The sequence below is a fragment of the Pseudophryne corroboree genome, chromosome 7 (genome assembly GCF_028390025.1).
Source record: "Pseudophryne corroboree isolate aPseCor3 chromosome 7, aPseCor3.hap2, whole genome shotgun sequence".
NCBI lineage: Eukaryota > Metazoa > Chordata > Amphibia > Anura > Myobatrachidae > Pseudophryne > Pseudophryne corroboree.
In genome coordinates this window covers 27,830,174-27,844,298 of record NC_086450.1, presented here as the reverse complement: position 1 = coordinate 27,844,298, position 14,125 = coordinate 27,830,174, and the positions used below count along the sequence as shown (strand labels likewise).

Below are 14,125 nucleotides of genomic sequence, written 5' to 3'. Positions count from 1 at the left end.
ATATCCTTAAAACCTGGACTGAATGGCATTACGCCAGTGTCACAAACCTGGGAGCCGCAGCTGCACTTTATATACAGTATATACCTGTGACTGGAAGAGGCACTATATACAATGAGTTACCAGTTTCTGTATCAGACTATTACAGGACTAATAGTCTCCTCTCACAACCATCCCCCTCCCCTCTCTCCTTCCAGGGCAGAACTGCTGAATCAGCCACAGCCTGTGTAACTCCCATACTGTGACTTGTCAGTCACCACCTGCCAGGACAGGACCTCAGTCTCTCCCCAGCGCTGCAGGCTCTGACATGACAGCCATAGGGGTGCAGGTAAGGGGTAGTGAGTGGGGTGATGCTGGGGGTAACACAGACCCTAAAATCTGCTGCTCTCAGAAACTTTACTAAACTTTTTAAAACTTTTTGAAGCTGGTTGAGGAGACTTTACACAGGGGGGCAGGATGGGGTCTGTCTGCCCCCCCACCCAGGCTGTGTAAAGTTAAACCCTAGTGAGGGGGCTGGGGGTGGGTATCTCAGCTGGAGACTGGGACTGCATTACCCAGAATGAATACAGGCTTCACTCACCCTATAAAGAGGTGTAAGCAGCTACTGATAAGAGCAGGGATAGTAAGTGCAATGCCCAGGTGGTGGGATGAGCAGCTCCCTATCAGGCAGGGGTTCTGCAGTTTGTTGGGATCTCTCTGGATTCTGGAATCTGCTATTGTTACAAAACTTGTTTTGACAAAATAACAAACTCATCTGATTAGTCTGTGACTCTGAGCCAAGTCCTGTGAGTGAGGAGCGCGGGCGCCCTCTGCTGCCCGACTCGCTAACTGCACCACAGTCGTATCCTATATTGTGATCACTGCAAATATGTGGGTGACTGTGATGTTCGCGGTGGTGGCACAGCAGATTGCATGGTATGCCACAACCAGAGGAGTTTGTGGCAGCACACTAACTTACAGGGAGGTATGTGGTGACATTGTACATCACATGGCAGTGTAGGGCGGTGTTGTGTAGCACACAGCATTGTAGGGTAGCATGTAACATTACAGGGTGGTACATGGTTGTGCTGTACATCACTTGGCAGTATATGGTGGCATTGAACATCACATGGGCGTGTAGGGTGGCACTGTGTAGCACACAGTAGTGTAGAGTGACATGGAACATTACAGGGTAGTATATGGTTGGGCTGTACATCACTTGGCAGTATATGGTGGCATTGTACATTGCATGCAGTGTAGGGTGGCATTGTGCAGCACACAGCAGTGTAGGGTGGCGTGGAACATTACAGGGTAGTATATGGTTGTGCTGTACATAACGGCAGTATATGGTGGCATTGTACATTACATGGCAGTGTAGGGTGGCACTGTGCAGCAGACAGCAGTGTAGGGTGGCATGGAACATTACAGGGTAGTATATGGTTGTGCTGTACATCACTTGGCAGTATATGGTGGCATTGTGCATTGCATGCAGTGTAGGGTGGCAGTGTGCAGCACACAGCAGTGTAGGGTGGCGTGGAACATTACAGGGTAGTATATGGTTGTGCTGTACATAACGGCAGTATATGGTGGCATTGTACATTACATGGCAGTGTAGGGTGGCACTGTGCAGCAGACAGCAGTGTAGGGTGGCATGGAACATTACAGGATGGTATATAGTTGTGCTGTACATAATGACAGTATATGGTGGCATTGTACATCACATGGCAGTGTAGGGTGGCACTGTGCAGCAGACAGCAGTGTAGGGTGGCATGGAACATTACAGGATGGTATATAGTTGTGCTGTACATAATGACAGTATATGGTGGCATTGTACATCACATGGCAGTGTAGGGTGGCAGTGTGCAGCACACAGCAGTGTAGGGTGGCGTGGAACATTACAGGGTAGTATATGGTTGTGCTGTACATAATGGCAGTATATGGTGGCATTGTACATTACATGGCAGTGTAGGGTGGCACTGTGCAGCAGACAGCAGTGTAGGGTGGCATGGAACATTACAGGGTAGTATATGGTTGTGCTGTACATCACTTGGCAGTATATGGTGGCATTGTGCATTGCATGCAGTGTAGGGTGGCAGTGTGCAGCACACAGCAGTGTAGGGTGGCGTGGAACATTACAGGGTAGTATATGGTTGTGCTGTACATAACGGCAGTATATGGTGGCATTGTACATCACATGGCAGTGTAGGGTGGCACTGTGCAGCAGACAGCAGTGTAGGGTGGCATGGAACATTACAGGATAGTATATAGTTGTGCTGTTCATAACGACAGTATATGGTGGCATTGTACATCACATGGCAGTGTAGGGTGGCATGGAACATTACAGGATGGTATATAGTTGTGCTGTACATAACGACAGTATATGGTGGCATTGTACATCACATGTCAGTGTAGGGTGGCACTGTGCAGCAGACAGCAGTGTAGGGTGGCATGGAACATTACAGGATGGTATATAGTTGTGCTGTACATAACGACAGTATAAGGTGGCATTGTACATCACATGGCAGTGTAGGGTGGCACTGTGCAGCACACAGCAGTGTAGGGTGGCATGGAACATTACAGGATGGTATATAGTTGTGCTGTACATAACGACAGTATATGGTGGCATTGTACATCACATGGCAGTGTAGAGTGGCACTGTGCAGCACACAGCAGTGTAGGGTGGCATTGTACATTACATGGCAGTGTAGGGTGGCACTGTGCAGCACACAGCAGTGTAGGGTGGCATGGAACATTACAGGGCATGTTATGGTAAATTGGTTGACTCTCAGCTGCAAGTTTATGCAAATGCAGCCGCAAACTCTTCTCTTGTGTATACTCATTTGGTGGAATGTGCAAGGACTTGGGGCCGCCCACTTTTAGCCTCCGTGCACGCTATAATACAGCCAGACCTCTTACTACGCCACCATCAGTTGCACCATGTAAACTTGCATCAGCCCTAACAGTAGATGCAGTGTCTCCGTCTGACCATGTGCTCCTCTGCCTGCGGCTGTGCGTCTGGGAACTCAGCCGCTTGCATTGACACGCTGACGCCACTCCCATAAACCACCCACTGCACTACCTGCCCCCTCCTGGTCACCGCGCTTTGGGAGCCATTTATCATAGATCACATATTCAATGCGATTTGTGCGGGATCTTACCTCCCAGGATCACATTACAATATGCAGTCGCATTGAGCTGATGTATTAATCAGTACCCGCAGGGACAAGGGCTCCCTGCAATTCGCTGTGATGGCGGCTAGGGGTGCTGCGCATGCACAGTCAGCTGTGACCGCACAAGCGCGGAGGTCACTTCCGTGGAGGGTTGTCGGGGGATCCCTCCGCTGGCTACAAACACCATGTGTAGCCCTTAGTCTACAATGGGTTACCGCCATTTTCAAATGGCGGCAGCTTCGCATTCCTGACTGGAATGGAGGGATCGCAGCAGGTATTCGGTGTATCTGCTGCGTTCTCTCCTTCCTACATCCAGGTGATACCTAATATTTTTGGCTGACCCCTGAAAACAGGTGTTTTGGGGGGGGAAATAGCTGCAATGATAAATCTCATTCCCTTTGATTTGGTCCCCTCTGCTGCAGTGAGACAGTGCTGATACACCCTTTTTATACATGCGGAGGACGTACATGAGACCTCACCTCAGTAGGGACTATTTATTGTTTATCTGGATTCTTCACCGAACATAACAAATCATTCTGCATTGTTTAGTTCCGAGTTATAGTAGCTATTTACCAGTGGTCACCATGATGGCGCGTAGAGAAAAGAAGCTGTCACGGCGAGTCACTTTCCCATTGAGAAGTCTGTAACCGCCAGTTTAACGCAGCCACGGAAGACCTCACTCCTGGTGGACGTGTGTGTCCACGACTCCACGTGCAGCCATGTGCAAATGTTGTACAGTAGCTGACTGTCGCTGGAGCGTTACCAATGGGAGATGGCGGCTAACGCCATCTAGAGACCATAGGCAAGCTCCGATAAGCTTTACCGAATGCGACGGGTTTGGTGATGGCGCCATCTGCATAGAGATCTATGGGGTCAGCAGTATCCACTGTTGTTTATGAATCAGTGATTTCTCCAGTGAGTTTCATAAATAGCCTCGATCCTATAATGACCCTTTCCAACGTTAAAAGCTGCGGCGTTCCCAGAAGTGGGGGTTTGCTAAATAGGTCTCTAAAACGGAATATTCTGAATTATGCATAAAAAGACAAATTAACTTTTGACTTTTTTGAACTGTAACAAATCCTAATGTTCTTCTGGGACACCCAGAGGTGACTTTGCTTCCAGCTGGCTTCCAGCATGAGATAAGCCGAATACTTATGGTTTTATAGGGCCATTAAACGCAGATACTGGGGCAGAGGGTGAAATTTACAACCTGACTGTTGGACAATGTGCAGAGAGTTCAGAAATTCCATCATAAACCCTGACGAGATCCCATGGAGCTACCCCTGGTAACAAACACTAAGCTGGTCACTTATCAGATCAGGTAAAGGCCCGAATGTATTCAGCCTCAAAAAGTGATAAAGTGGAGACGGATAAAGAGTGATAAATGACCAGCCAATCAGCTTCCTAACTGCCATGTCAGTCTTTGGCGTCTATTTACTAAGCCTTGAATGGAGATAAAGTACCAGCCAATCATCTCCCAACTGTCATTTTTCAAACAGCCTGTAACATGGCAGGAGCTGATTGTCTGGTACTTTATCTCTATCCAAGGCTTAGTAAATAGGGATGTGAAATAGACCTCTTAGGGGTCTATTCATGAAGCAGTAAAAAGTGTGGAGAAGTTGCCCATGGCAACCAATCGGCTGCTCCGTACAATTGTATAGTATGCAAATTATAAATGTTACTTCAATGCTGATTGGTTGTCATGGGCAACTTCTCCACTGGCTCACTTCTCCACACTTTTCACTGCTTCATGAATAGGCCCCTTAGTTTGAAAAATGAGTTAGGAGCTGACTGGCGGGTCATTTATCACTCTTTGGGCCAGATGTACTAAGCCTTAAAAAGTGATAAATTTCACTGCAATATAGTACCAACCAATCAGCTCCTAACTCTCATTTTTCATACCCAACCTGTGACATGGCAGTTAGAAGCTGATTGGTATTTTATCAACGTAAAATGTAGAACTTTTTAAGGCTTATTACATCTCCCCCTTTATCCCTCTCCACTTTTGTACTTTCTAAGGCTTAATACGTTTGGGCTAAAGCCACCGATCCTCTGAGTCATTATCTGATCAGTGTAGACACAGCCCGATGTCGCGCGCAGCAGTTGCTCAATGTCGCAAGCAGTTGGCCGATGAGTCGCACCGCGATTGCTTGCACACAGAGATGCAGCACATAACCGAAACCACGGTCTATGATACATACAGTTGCTATTCCTGGTAGGTAATGGGTGTGGAAGCCGACGTGGGGATGTCGCTGAAAGCAGCTGCGTTCAAAGACACACAGCCGCTCGCGTCTATGGTGGCGTCTAAATACGCACCTTGGCGGAAATGCACTGACATAAGATGCTGCGAGGAGTAACTCCTTGGTTGTTTAAAAATTATCATTGACATAAAGACACAAACGTGACAGCTGTAAAACACGGAACCGCGTCTGCGTCCATTTACGATTCCGGGTTTCTGCGCAGTATTGTCCAGCCCTGTTGAGCAGCATGTTATTACCCCCAACTCCCAGGCAGTGTGAGGTCTCTGCTGTTTAGCTCCTGGGGTAAGTGTATGTGCCGCACAGGCTGCAGAGGTTATAGCAGACCTTTCTTATTGGCGTCTGCCAGGGAATAGAGGTGACAACAATACGTGTAGTTGCTGTTTCTGACCGGGGGGAGCAGATTGTTTACAATAAGAAACCTCTTTTTCCATTAACCGTTCAGAATGCGGATCATACGTTACTGACTTCCAATAACAAAACTTTCTCTCCGGGATTAAAGTCTCCGTAATACATCTGAAACCTCCTAATCCTCTTTCCAATTCACTTTCTAAAGCTAATCCTGAATATCTGCCAAACCCCCCAGAGGACCGAACAAAAGAAAAGGCAAATCAGATGTTCCCAGAGCCAGCAAAACAGTTATATATGATATGTTGTCGTTAATCCTGGGTCTTGTGTTTGTTGACCTGTTCTGGATAGTGTGAAGGAAAAGGGCCTTAATATATCTGTAGGCCAATTCTCATACCCCTTATATACTGGGTGCATTGCCCATAATCAGTAACTGGTTATTGTAGGGTACAATGGGGCTGATCTGATGGAGGTACTGGAGGCTGGACACATCAGGGGTCTGTAATGCAGTGTGGAGACAGCTGGGAGGAATCTCCGTACTATCACTGCTCCTCATACTATACTATGGTGAGGTCGGTTCCAGACTCGGGTGTATTCTGATTGCAGTGATGGCGTTACTGACTGGGGACCTATGTAGTGCAGTGTAGAGATGGCAGGTGGATGTTAGTAGTCTGTAGTGCATTCTGGAGATGGCCGGTGGATGTTAGTGGTCCGTAGTGCAGTGTGGAGATGGCAGTGGATGTTAGTGGTCTGTAGTGCAGTGTGGAGATGGCCGGTGGATGATAGTGGTCTGTAATGCAGTGTGGAGATGGTCGGTGGATGTTACTGGTCTGTGGTGCAGTCTGGAGATGGCCGGTGGATGTTAGTGGTCTGTAGTGTAGTGTGGCGATGATTCAGGGTTTCTGCACAGTATTGTCCAGCCCTGTTGAGCAGCATATTATTACCCCCAGTGTCTGTAGTGTGGTGGATGTTAGTGGTCCGTAGTGCAGTGTGGAGATGGGCGATGGATGTTAGTGGTCTGTAGTGTAGTGTGGAGATGGCCGATGGATATTAGTAGTCTGTTGTGCAGTGTGGCGATGGCAGTGGATGTTAGTGGTCCGTAGTGCAGTGTGGAGATGGACGGTGGATGTTGGTGGTCTTGTAGTACAGTGTGGAGATGGCCGGTGGATGTTAGTGGTCTGTAGTGAAATGTAGAGATGGCCGTAGATGTTTAGTAGTCTGTAGTGCAGTGTGGAGATGGCCGGTGGGTGTTGGAGGTCTATAGTGCATCATGGAGATGGCAGTGGATGTTAGTGGTGTGCAGTGTGGAGATGGCAGTGGATGTTAGTGGTGTGCAGTGTGGAGATGGCAGTGGATATTAGTAGTCTGTAGTGCAGTGTGGGGATGGCCGGTGGATGTTAGTGGTCTGTAGTGCAGTGTGGAGATGCTTGGTGGATGATGGGGTTCTATGTTGCAGTGTGTAGATAGTCTGATTGTTAGTGGTCTGCGGTATGTCGCAGTGTAGGGGATGGTAGGAAGAGGTACCTATAACTGATTTACCTTAATTATTACATAGGAATTAGGAGATGGATTTTATACTCTTCAGGTCATTTGTTGGCATTTCAATATTATGGGAGCCCTATTTCTAGTATATTTTGGTTGTGGGTGAGATAAGAGTTTATAATGGTTGTGGTGGTTTAGTGCTCATTCTAGCACTCTGCCCTTGTCACAACCCATGCAGTTCCTCTTTCCTGCCTGGGGTGTTGTTCTCTGCTATGGTGCTTCTAGCACACTGTGATCTGTATCTCAGCGCTGAAGCACCAGAGCAGAGAGCGACACCCCAGACGGGAAAGAGGAACTGCACGAGTTGTGACAGGGGCAGGGTACTAGAATGAACACTAATGATAGTTTTGTAATAAGGCAGTGCACGGTGTGTGTTTTGCGGTGTATACGCCAGGAGCATATGGCTGGGTGATGTTGTCTTGCTATAGAGTGGTGTGTATATTGTTAGGAAAGTTTTAGAGGGGAAGGAAGTCAGAGGTGCGGGCCCACAGTGGTGAGTGAATATGGGAAGTGGCTATTGCCTGCAGCAAGGTGACGTAAACCGTGCATTGCGGGTGATATAGTATTATGTGTATGTGGCTGGGGTATTTCCACACAATGGGATTATGGTACATTGTCAGGATAGGCCTTTCCACCAGACGCTGTTATCTTGCAGAATGTTCACCGTGAGTCCATTATGATTTCGGCACTCATGACCTGACCATATCATTTCTCTGATTAGATTTCAACCTAAAACTCTTGTTTGTTTTTTTGTTTTTTTCCCCCCAGCAACTGCAGAAGACCATGAAGCCCCAGCTCAGGTCTCGGATGTTCTTTGAGACGTTCCTGCGTGTCATGATCACATTGAGCGCCGGGTCAGCCATAGTCCTGTCATCGATCTCAGTGTGTGATGGTCAGTGGCTCTCCTCCCCTGGGGAACAGCTGTTCGGAGTATGGGACACGTGCAGGAAGGATGCGGGGCCACAGTGCAGCCAGGAGATGGCCCAGCTAAGCAGAGTCATGGTCGTGGTTCGGACAACAGTAACTTTGGCTGTAGTCCTGGCAATATTTGGACTTGAGTTGCTTATGGTTTCCCAGCTCTGTGATGACGGTCATTCCCGCAAGAAGTGGAATATGGGATCTGTGTTGCTTCTAGTCTCTTTCTTCCTCTCCGCAATAGGAACCCTGACCTATGTCTTCTACCTGAGCAGCTACACCATCCATAGCTCTTTCACACTGACCTTCTGGAGCCAGTTCCTGGGAGTTTTCCTCTTTTTCCTGAATGGCTCCAGTGGACTTTACTTCAACCATCTAATTGCATGAGCTCTGTAGGCCTTACTGTGGGGACATGGGTCACTGAGGATCCATCACTCTAAGAGCCAAGAACTTTGTATCTTACCTGGGGGTGCCTGACCCGAGGAACATCTTATGTTCACACTGAGTGCCGTTACAACCAGGACCAGATTAAGAAGGGTGCTGACGGGACTACAACTTCAGGCATCTACTTTTGAGCCAGAATAACAATGGGGCTACACATATAAACAGGCCCATCATCATGATAGAATGGAGATGACCACTCGGCCAAAGAGTCGGTCATTTGAAATAAGTATTTAAAATTGTATTTCTATTTTCCTCACACAATTATGCAGTCTTTAGAGGATACATTGGGACTGGCCACACCCACACCTCGCTGTCCACACCTCCACTTCTCACAATAGGCCCATGGTCATTTTCAGCCTCGGGCCCATGTGGCCCTTAATCTGACCCTGGTTAAGACCTGGCCTGCTATAGAACATTATGTCAAGTATTATAACTTAACTTTTCAATAGAGATGGTCCGCGCACTTCTGTCTGGCCAATAATACACAGTACAAAACTAAAAACCTTTGAGTATGCAGTCTTTAATTCTGAGCTAATTCGTAGAACTTTGATACGTTTTTAAGAATGAAGGTCGATCAGAGATTCCAAATCAAGAGTCTATCTCACTCCATGAACTTCAGCTTAATGTAATGCTACGCCCTGCAAGAGACCAACATATATATATCGGAGCGCTTTGGATTGTATGTTGGCGCATAAGCGAATTTACTCATCACTTTGTCTCCAGCTGATATAGTTCTGTCAACCACTGAACTTTCTGCCCTGAATGTTTTTCCATCGCTAACTTGTGTACGTAGTGTGATGGTGTTTACAAAGGTAGAAAAATGTATATAGGGCTGTATTAGGGAACAGGGGCAAGTGTTAGGTCGGCAGTTGGTGCTTGGGTGGCATTTAATTCATGAGGGTATAAAAGTCTACCCCAACTCTTTCTCTAGCCTCAGTATTTACCGCCAGCTGCGGATGCCACCTGGAAAATGAAGATGAGCTTGTCCAGTGATTTTTTTTTTTTATGTGACATTGTACATGGGATAAAGCACTCCCTACTGTAAACGTTATAGGTATTAGAAGTCACCAAGGAAGTTTCTGAGCTCCTAGAAGTTTGAGGTTCTAGGCCGACCATAGAAAGTCGAGATGTGCATTATTTAGGCGTTGGCCTTTCCAGGCCGCTGTGTTCCCCTGATGCTCCTCCGGTTCTGTGATAAAAAGTAGGAGATTTATCAAAGCTTGGAGGGTGATAAAGGGGTCTATTTACTAAGCCTTGGATGGAGATAAAGGGGTCAGAGATAAAGTACCAGACAATCAGCTCCTAACTGTCATTTTTGAAACAGCCTGTGACATGGCATTTAGGGTTCGGTATGAAATTCCAGTGGTCGGGTTGCCAGTGGTCACATGACTGACAGCCGCATCCCAACACTTTAGATCACGATATCTGAGGGGGTGGCAGCTACGGCTAACCCTCGGGGTGTGTCGGCTAGGGCTAACCACTCCCCTCCCCCATGTGCCTAAGCCCTGCCAGCCCTCCGTTGTGTCTAACCCTTACCCCCTTCCTGGGCCCTAACCTAAACCCCAATCATTACTTAAAAGATGTCGGCACTGGTCTCCATAGTGGAATTGGGTGTCAGTCACATGACTGCCGGGATGCCGATTGGATCCCCCTGTAACATGCCAGAACCTGATTTGTTGATCCTTTATCTCTCTCCAAGCTGTGATAAATCTCCCCCCCGCACAACATTTAATGACCGCAGAGAGTGATGTAAGGACCAATCAGAAGCCAAGGCACTGACACACCCCACAACTCATCTAGGCTCTGTTCTCACACGGGTTGTGAGGGTCACCATGGAGACCCGGGGAACACAGCTGAATGCAGCACCTCCCAGGGGAAGGGGGGCAGGGAGTGACATTTAGTGATGCATTGAGAAATTGGCATCAGCTACTTAATAGAGGATTAAAAGATCATCGCAATAGTAAACACAATTATCTGACCAATCTGCAGCATGTTGTGCCGTGATGAGAATAAATGTTTAATTAGCTGTTGTCTGATGTTTTATTTCACTTCAGAAAAGGTCTCCCCCCCCCCCCCCTTTCCTAAACATTTTGTGGCCCCAAAAGTGTTCCCTCTACAAGTTCCAATTTAAACTACCGGAGAAAATAGAATATTTATAAGAGATGGGAGCTTAACTGTAGGAGTTAATACCATCCCTTTAATCGGTGACACATATGAATGGCCCAGGTTCTGTGGCTGGTTAAAACCAGGTGAGATTCAGACTTGAAGTCAGCCACAGACTTGGCCACCTGACCCACCCCATGTATGGGGCATTGTAGATGACGGTGTGTTGCTTTGAACCCAGTGGAGAGTTCTTGACCTTCTTACTTGAACACTGTAAGTTACCCCAATAGATTTCCGATGTGAATATCAACTGCTTGATCCATAGATGTTTAAACTTCCGAGGAGATCTGCACAGGAGTTGTGGGAACACTTATGGGAGCCATGTGGATTACAAGATGGTACAAGATGGTACCATCTTGTAGTCCACATGATGGTACAAGGGCATTGCTGGTTCCTGTGGTTCATCTATGGTTCTCGGTATACAGTAGTAACTATTGCTCGCTGCGCCCAATGATAAGGCAGGATTGGCACCATTTTCCTTTCCTTCCCGTCCATCCTCATCAGTCCGTTCCACTTGGTACTGTCCAACCTCTTCTCCCCAGACATTGGACAAGAGGAGCAGAGCTGGAGCAAGCTGCCAAGTATCTGAAATAATGCAAATTATGTTCCTCAAAGGGGTGTTGTGTGGGCACCCAGATGGTAAAATTCATGTGCCCTCTTGGAACTGGTGGTGCCACCAGGCAGATAGATTGCACAAGCATGACCAGAATCTGCAGACAAACCTGGGCACTTAAAGCCCCATTAACACGCCACAGACCCTTTTGCACAGATCAGAATATGTTGCATTGGCCAGCACTGTCACCTCTCTGTGCAGTCAACTTTCTAACTAACCTTACTGCATCCAGCGTTCCTCTGTCATAATCGGGCATATTTATTAATATTTGATTCCTTATCACCGTTCACAGCAATAAGGAATCCTTATTTGCCTAATGTATTCCTTAGCTGTAGGAACAGGGGCTCTGCCAGGTGCCTGTCCCGGCCATCAGCGAGAAGTAAAATGGACCAGGTTGATCATTTTACTTCCAGCCGTCGCATCTCACTGCGTGTGCAGTGCACAGGGCTTCAGCATGCGAACGCCGTCGGAGCAGCGTTCCATGTTGAATTATGCTCAAAGTTGATGAGCCGGGCTCCTCACACTGTCTGTAGGGGAAACACTGAGGGATGAAACTCTCACCCAACGGCTGGAATTAGTCACTTTTTCCCTCTGGTCTTCGGAACCTCATAGATAATGGAGGATCCCGTCCCTGACTTGTTCTGTGTAAGTTAGTATTTTATTCATCTCCAACAAGGAATCTGTTTCAGTATTTAGTTGTAAAAGGTCAACTATTATTTTTATTATTCTAATTAACTACCGGTAGTTTTTATGTGTATAGCACAAACATATTACACAGCGATTTACAGATAATGTTTATTCATTTAAATCTGTCCCTGATGTACAAATACACATGCTCAGGGCTAGGGAACAGGGGAAACCCCTGATAAGCCCCACTGCCTGGGGCCCCACCACCTCCTCAAAGGATCAAGTTCCAGACTATGCACTTGAATTATACATTATACCTATATTACCTTATACTATATAGAACTATAGTGTATTCTCTACAGTGAATTGCTGTTATTAACCTGGTACACTATCATACATGCACTAGCTGTATATACCAGGGGTGGCCAACCAGTCAGAGGCAAAGAGCCAGAAAAGATCTGTAGTCAACGTCAAGAGCCAGTATCGGCGTGCGCGCAAAAATGGGGGCGTGGCCTAGTTTTCACAAAGCCACACCCCATTTTGTGCGCACACCTTTCATTATGACGTTTGTAGGAGTATGACCTTGTGTCATAACTCCGTTTTTAGTCATGTTGTACAGTGCCAAATACATATAATGCCCCAGTACAGTGCCACATACATATAATGCCCCAGTACAGTGCCACATACATATAAAAGTGTCAAAAAATGGGTGCCCCCACAGTGCCAGATACATATGACCCCCCAGTACCAGATATACATGTCCCCTCAGTGCCAGATATACATTTCCCCCCAGTGCCAGCTATGCGCCCAGTGCCAGATATATATGCCCCCACAGTGCCAGCTATGCCCCTAGTGCCAGATATATATGTCCCCAAAGTGCCAGCTATGCCCCTAGTGCCAGATATATATGTCCACACATAGTGCCAGCTCTGCCCCCAGTGCCAGATATACATGTCCCCACACAGTGCCAGCTCTGCCCCCAATGCAGTGTCCCCACAGTGCCAGATATATATGCCCCCAGTGCCAGATATATATGCCCCCACAGTGCCAGGTATGCCCCCAATGCCAGTGTCCCCACAGTGCCAGATATGTATGTCCACGCAGTGCCAGATATATATGTCCCCACAGTGCCAGCTGTGCCCCCAATGCCTGTGTCCCCACAGTGCCAGATATACATGTCTCCCCAGTGCCAGCAATGCCCCCAGTGCCAGATATACATGTCTCCCCAGTGCCAGCAATGCCCCCAGTGCCAGATATACATGACCGCCCCCCCCTTCCCCTGTGCTGCTCACCGCGCTGCTGCTGTCTGTGAGGGGAGGAGAGCGCAGCGTGCGCGTCTCCTGCCCCTCACTCTCCGGCGGCTGTCTCTCTTCAATTAGGCAGCGGTCCGTGAGCCAATCAAAGCTCACAGTCCGGCAGCCTTAGCTGCCGGTCCGCGAGCTCTGATTGGCTCACGGACTGCCGCCGGAGAGTGAGGGGCAGGAGAGGCGCACGCTGCGCTCTCCTCCCCTCACAGACAGCAGCAGCGCGGTGAGCAGCACAGGGGAAGGGGGGGCCAGGGCAGCGGTGGCCAGGAGCCGGCTGAGCCGCATGCGGCAGATGAAAGAGCTGCATGCGGCTTGAGAGCCGCGGGTTGGCCACCCCTGGTATATACTATATATTTATCAAGGGGCCCAAACCATGTTCTAAGAATGAGTCGTACCACTGCATTCCCCCGGTGGGCACTTCATGTCCCAGTCCGACACTGCACAGGTTCAGTATATTTTGTCGAAATTCGTAATGTTGACATAATTGGTCAAGTGGTGGCTCCAGCAGTGACCTGACGGTGACTTCTAGCTGTTCATGCAGCGGTGACGGCAGTATCGTTACTCCCATCCCTAATCTTCACCTCCCTTAGCCTGACCCTAACCTTCCCTTCCTGCAGCTTAACCCTCCGCTCCTGCTGCCTGGGTGGTATTCTTGTGACCGGCGGTCAGGAGACCGATGGTCACATGACTTCCCCCCCAACATCCCGCCCCCTCACTATCCCGACGGTCGGCATGCCGACCAACAGGGACTATTTCCACAGC

The 14,125-nt window shown here is 48.1% G+C and overlaps 1 protein-coding gene across 1 annotated transcript; it reads left to right on the top strand.

The window, feature by feature from the left end:
• The first annotated feature begins 34 nt into the window (after positions 1-34).
• TMEM37 (transmembrane protein 37) lies at positions 35-10,679 on the top strand. Its single transcript, XM_063932820.1, has 2 exons — positions 35-325; positions 8,063-10,679. The coding sequence occupies exons 1-2, from the start codon at positions 305-307 to the stop codon at positions 8,594-8,596; spliced, it is 555 nt and encodes a 184-aa protein (XP_063788890.1). The 5' UTR covers positions 35-304; the 3' UTR covers positions 8,597-10,679.
• The last annotated feature ends 3,446 nt before the right edge of the window (positions 10,680-14,125 follow it).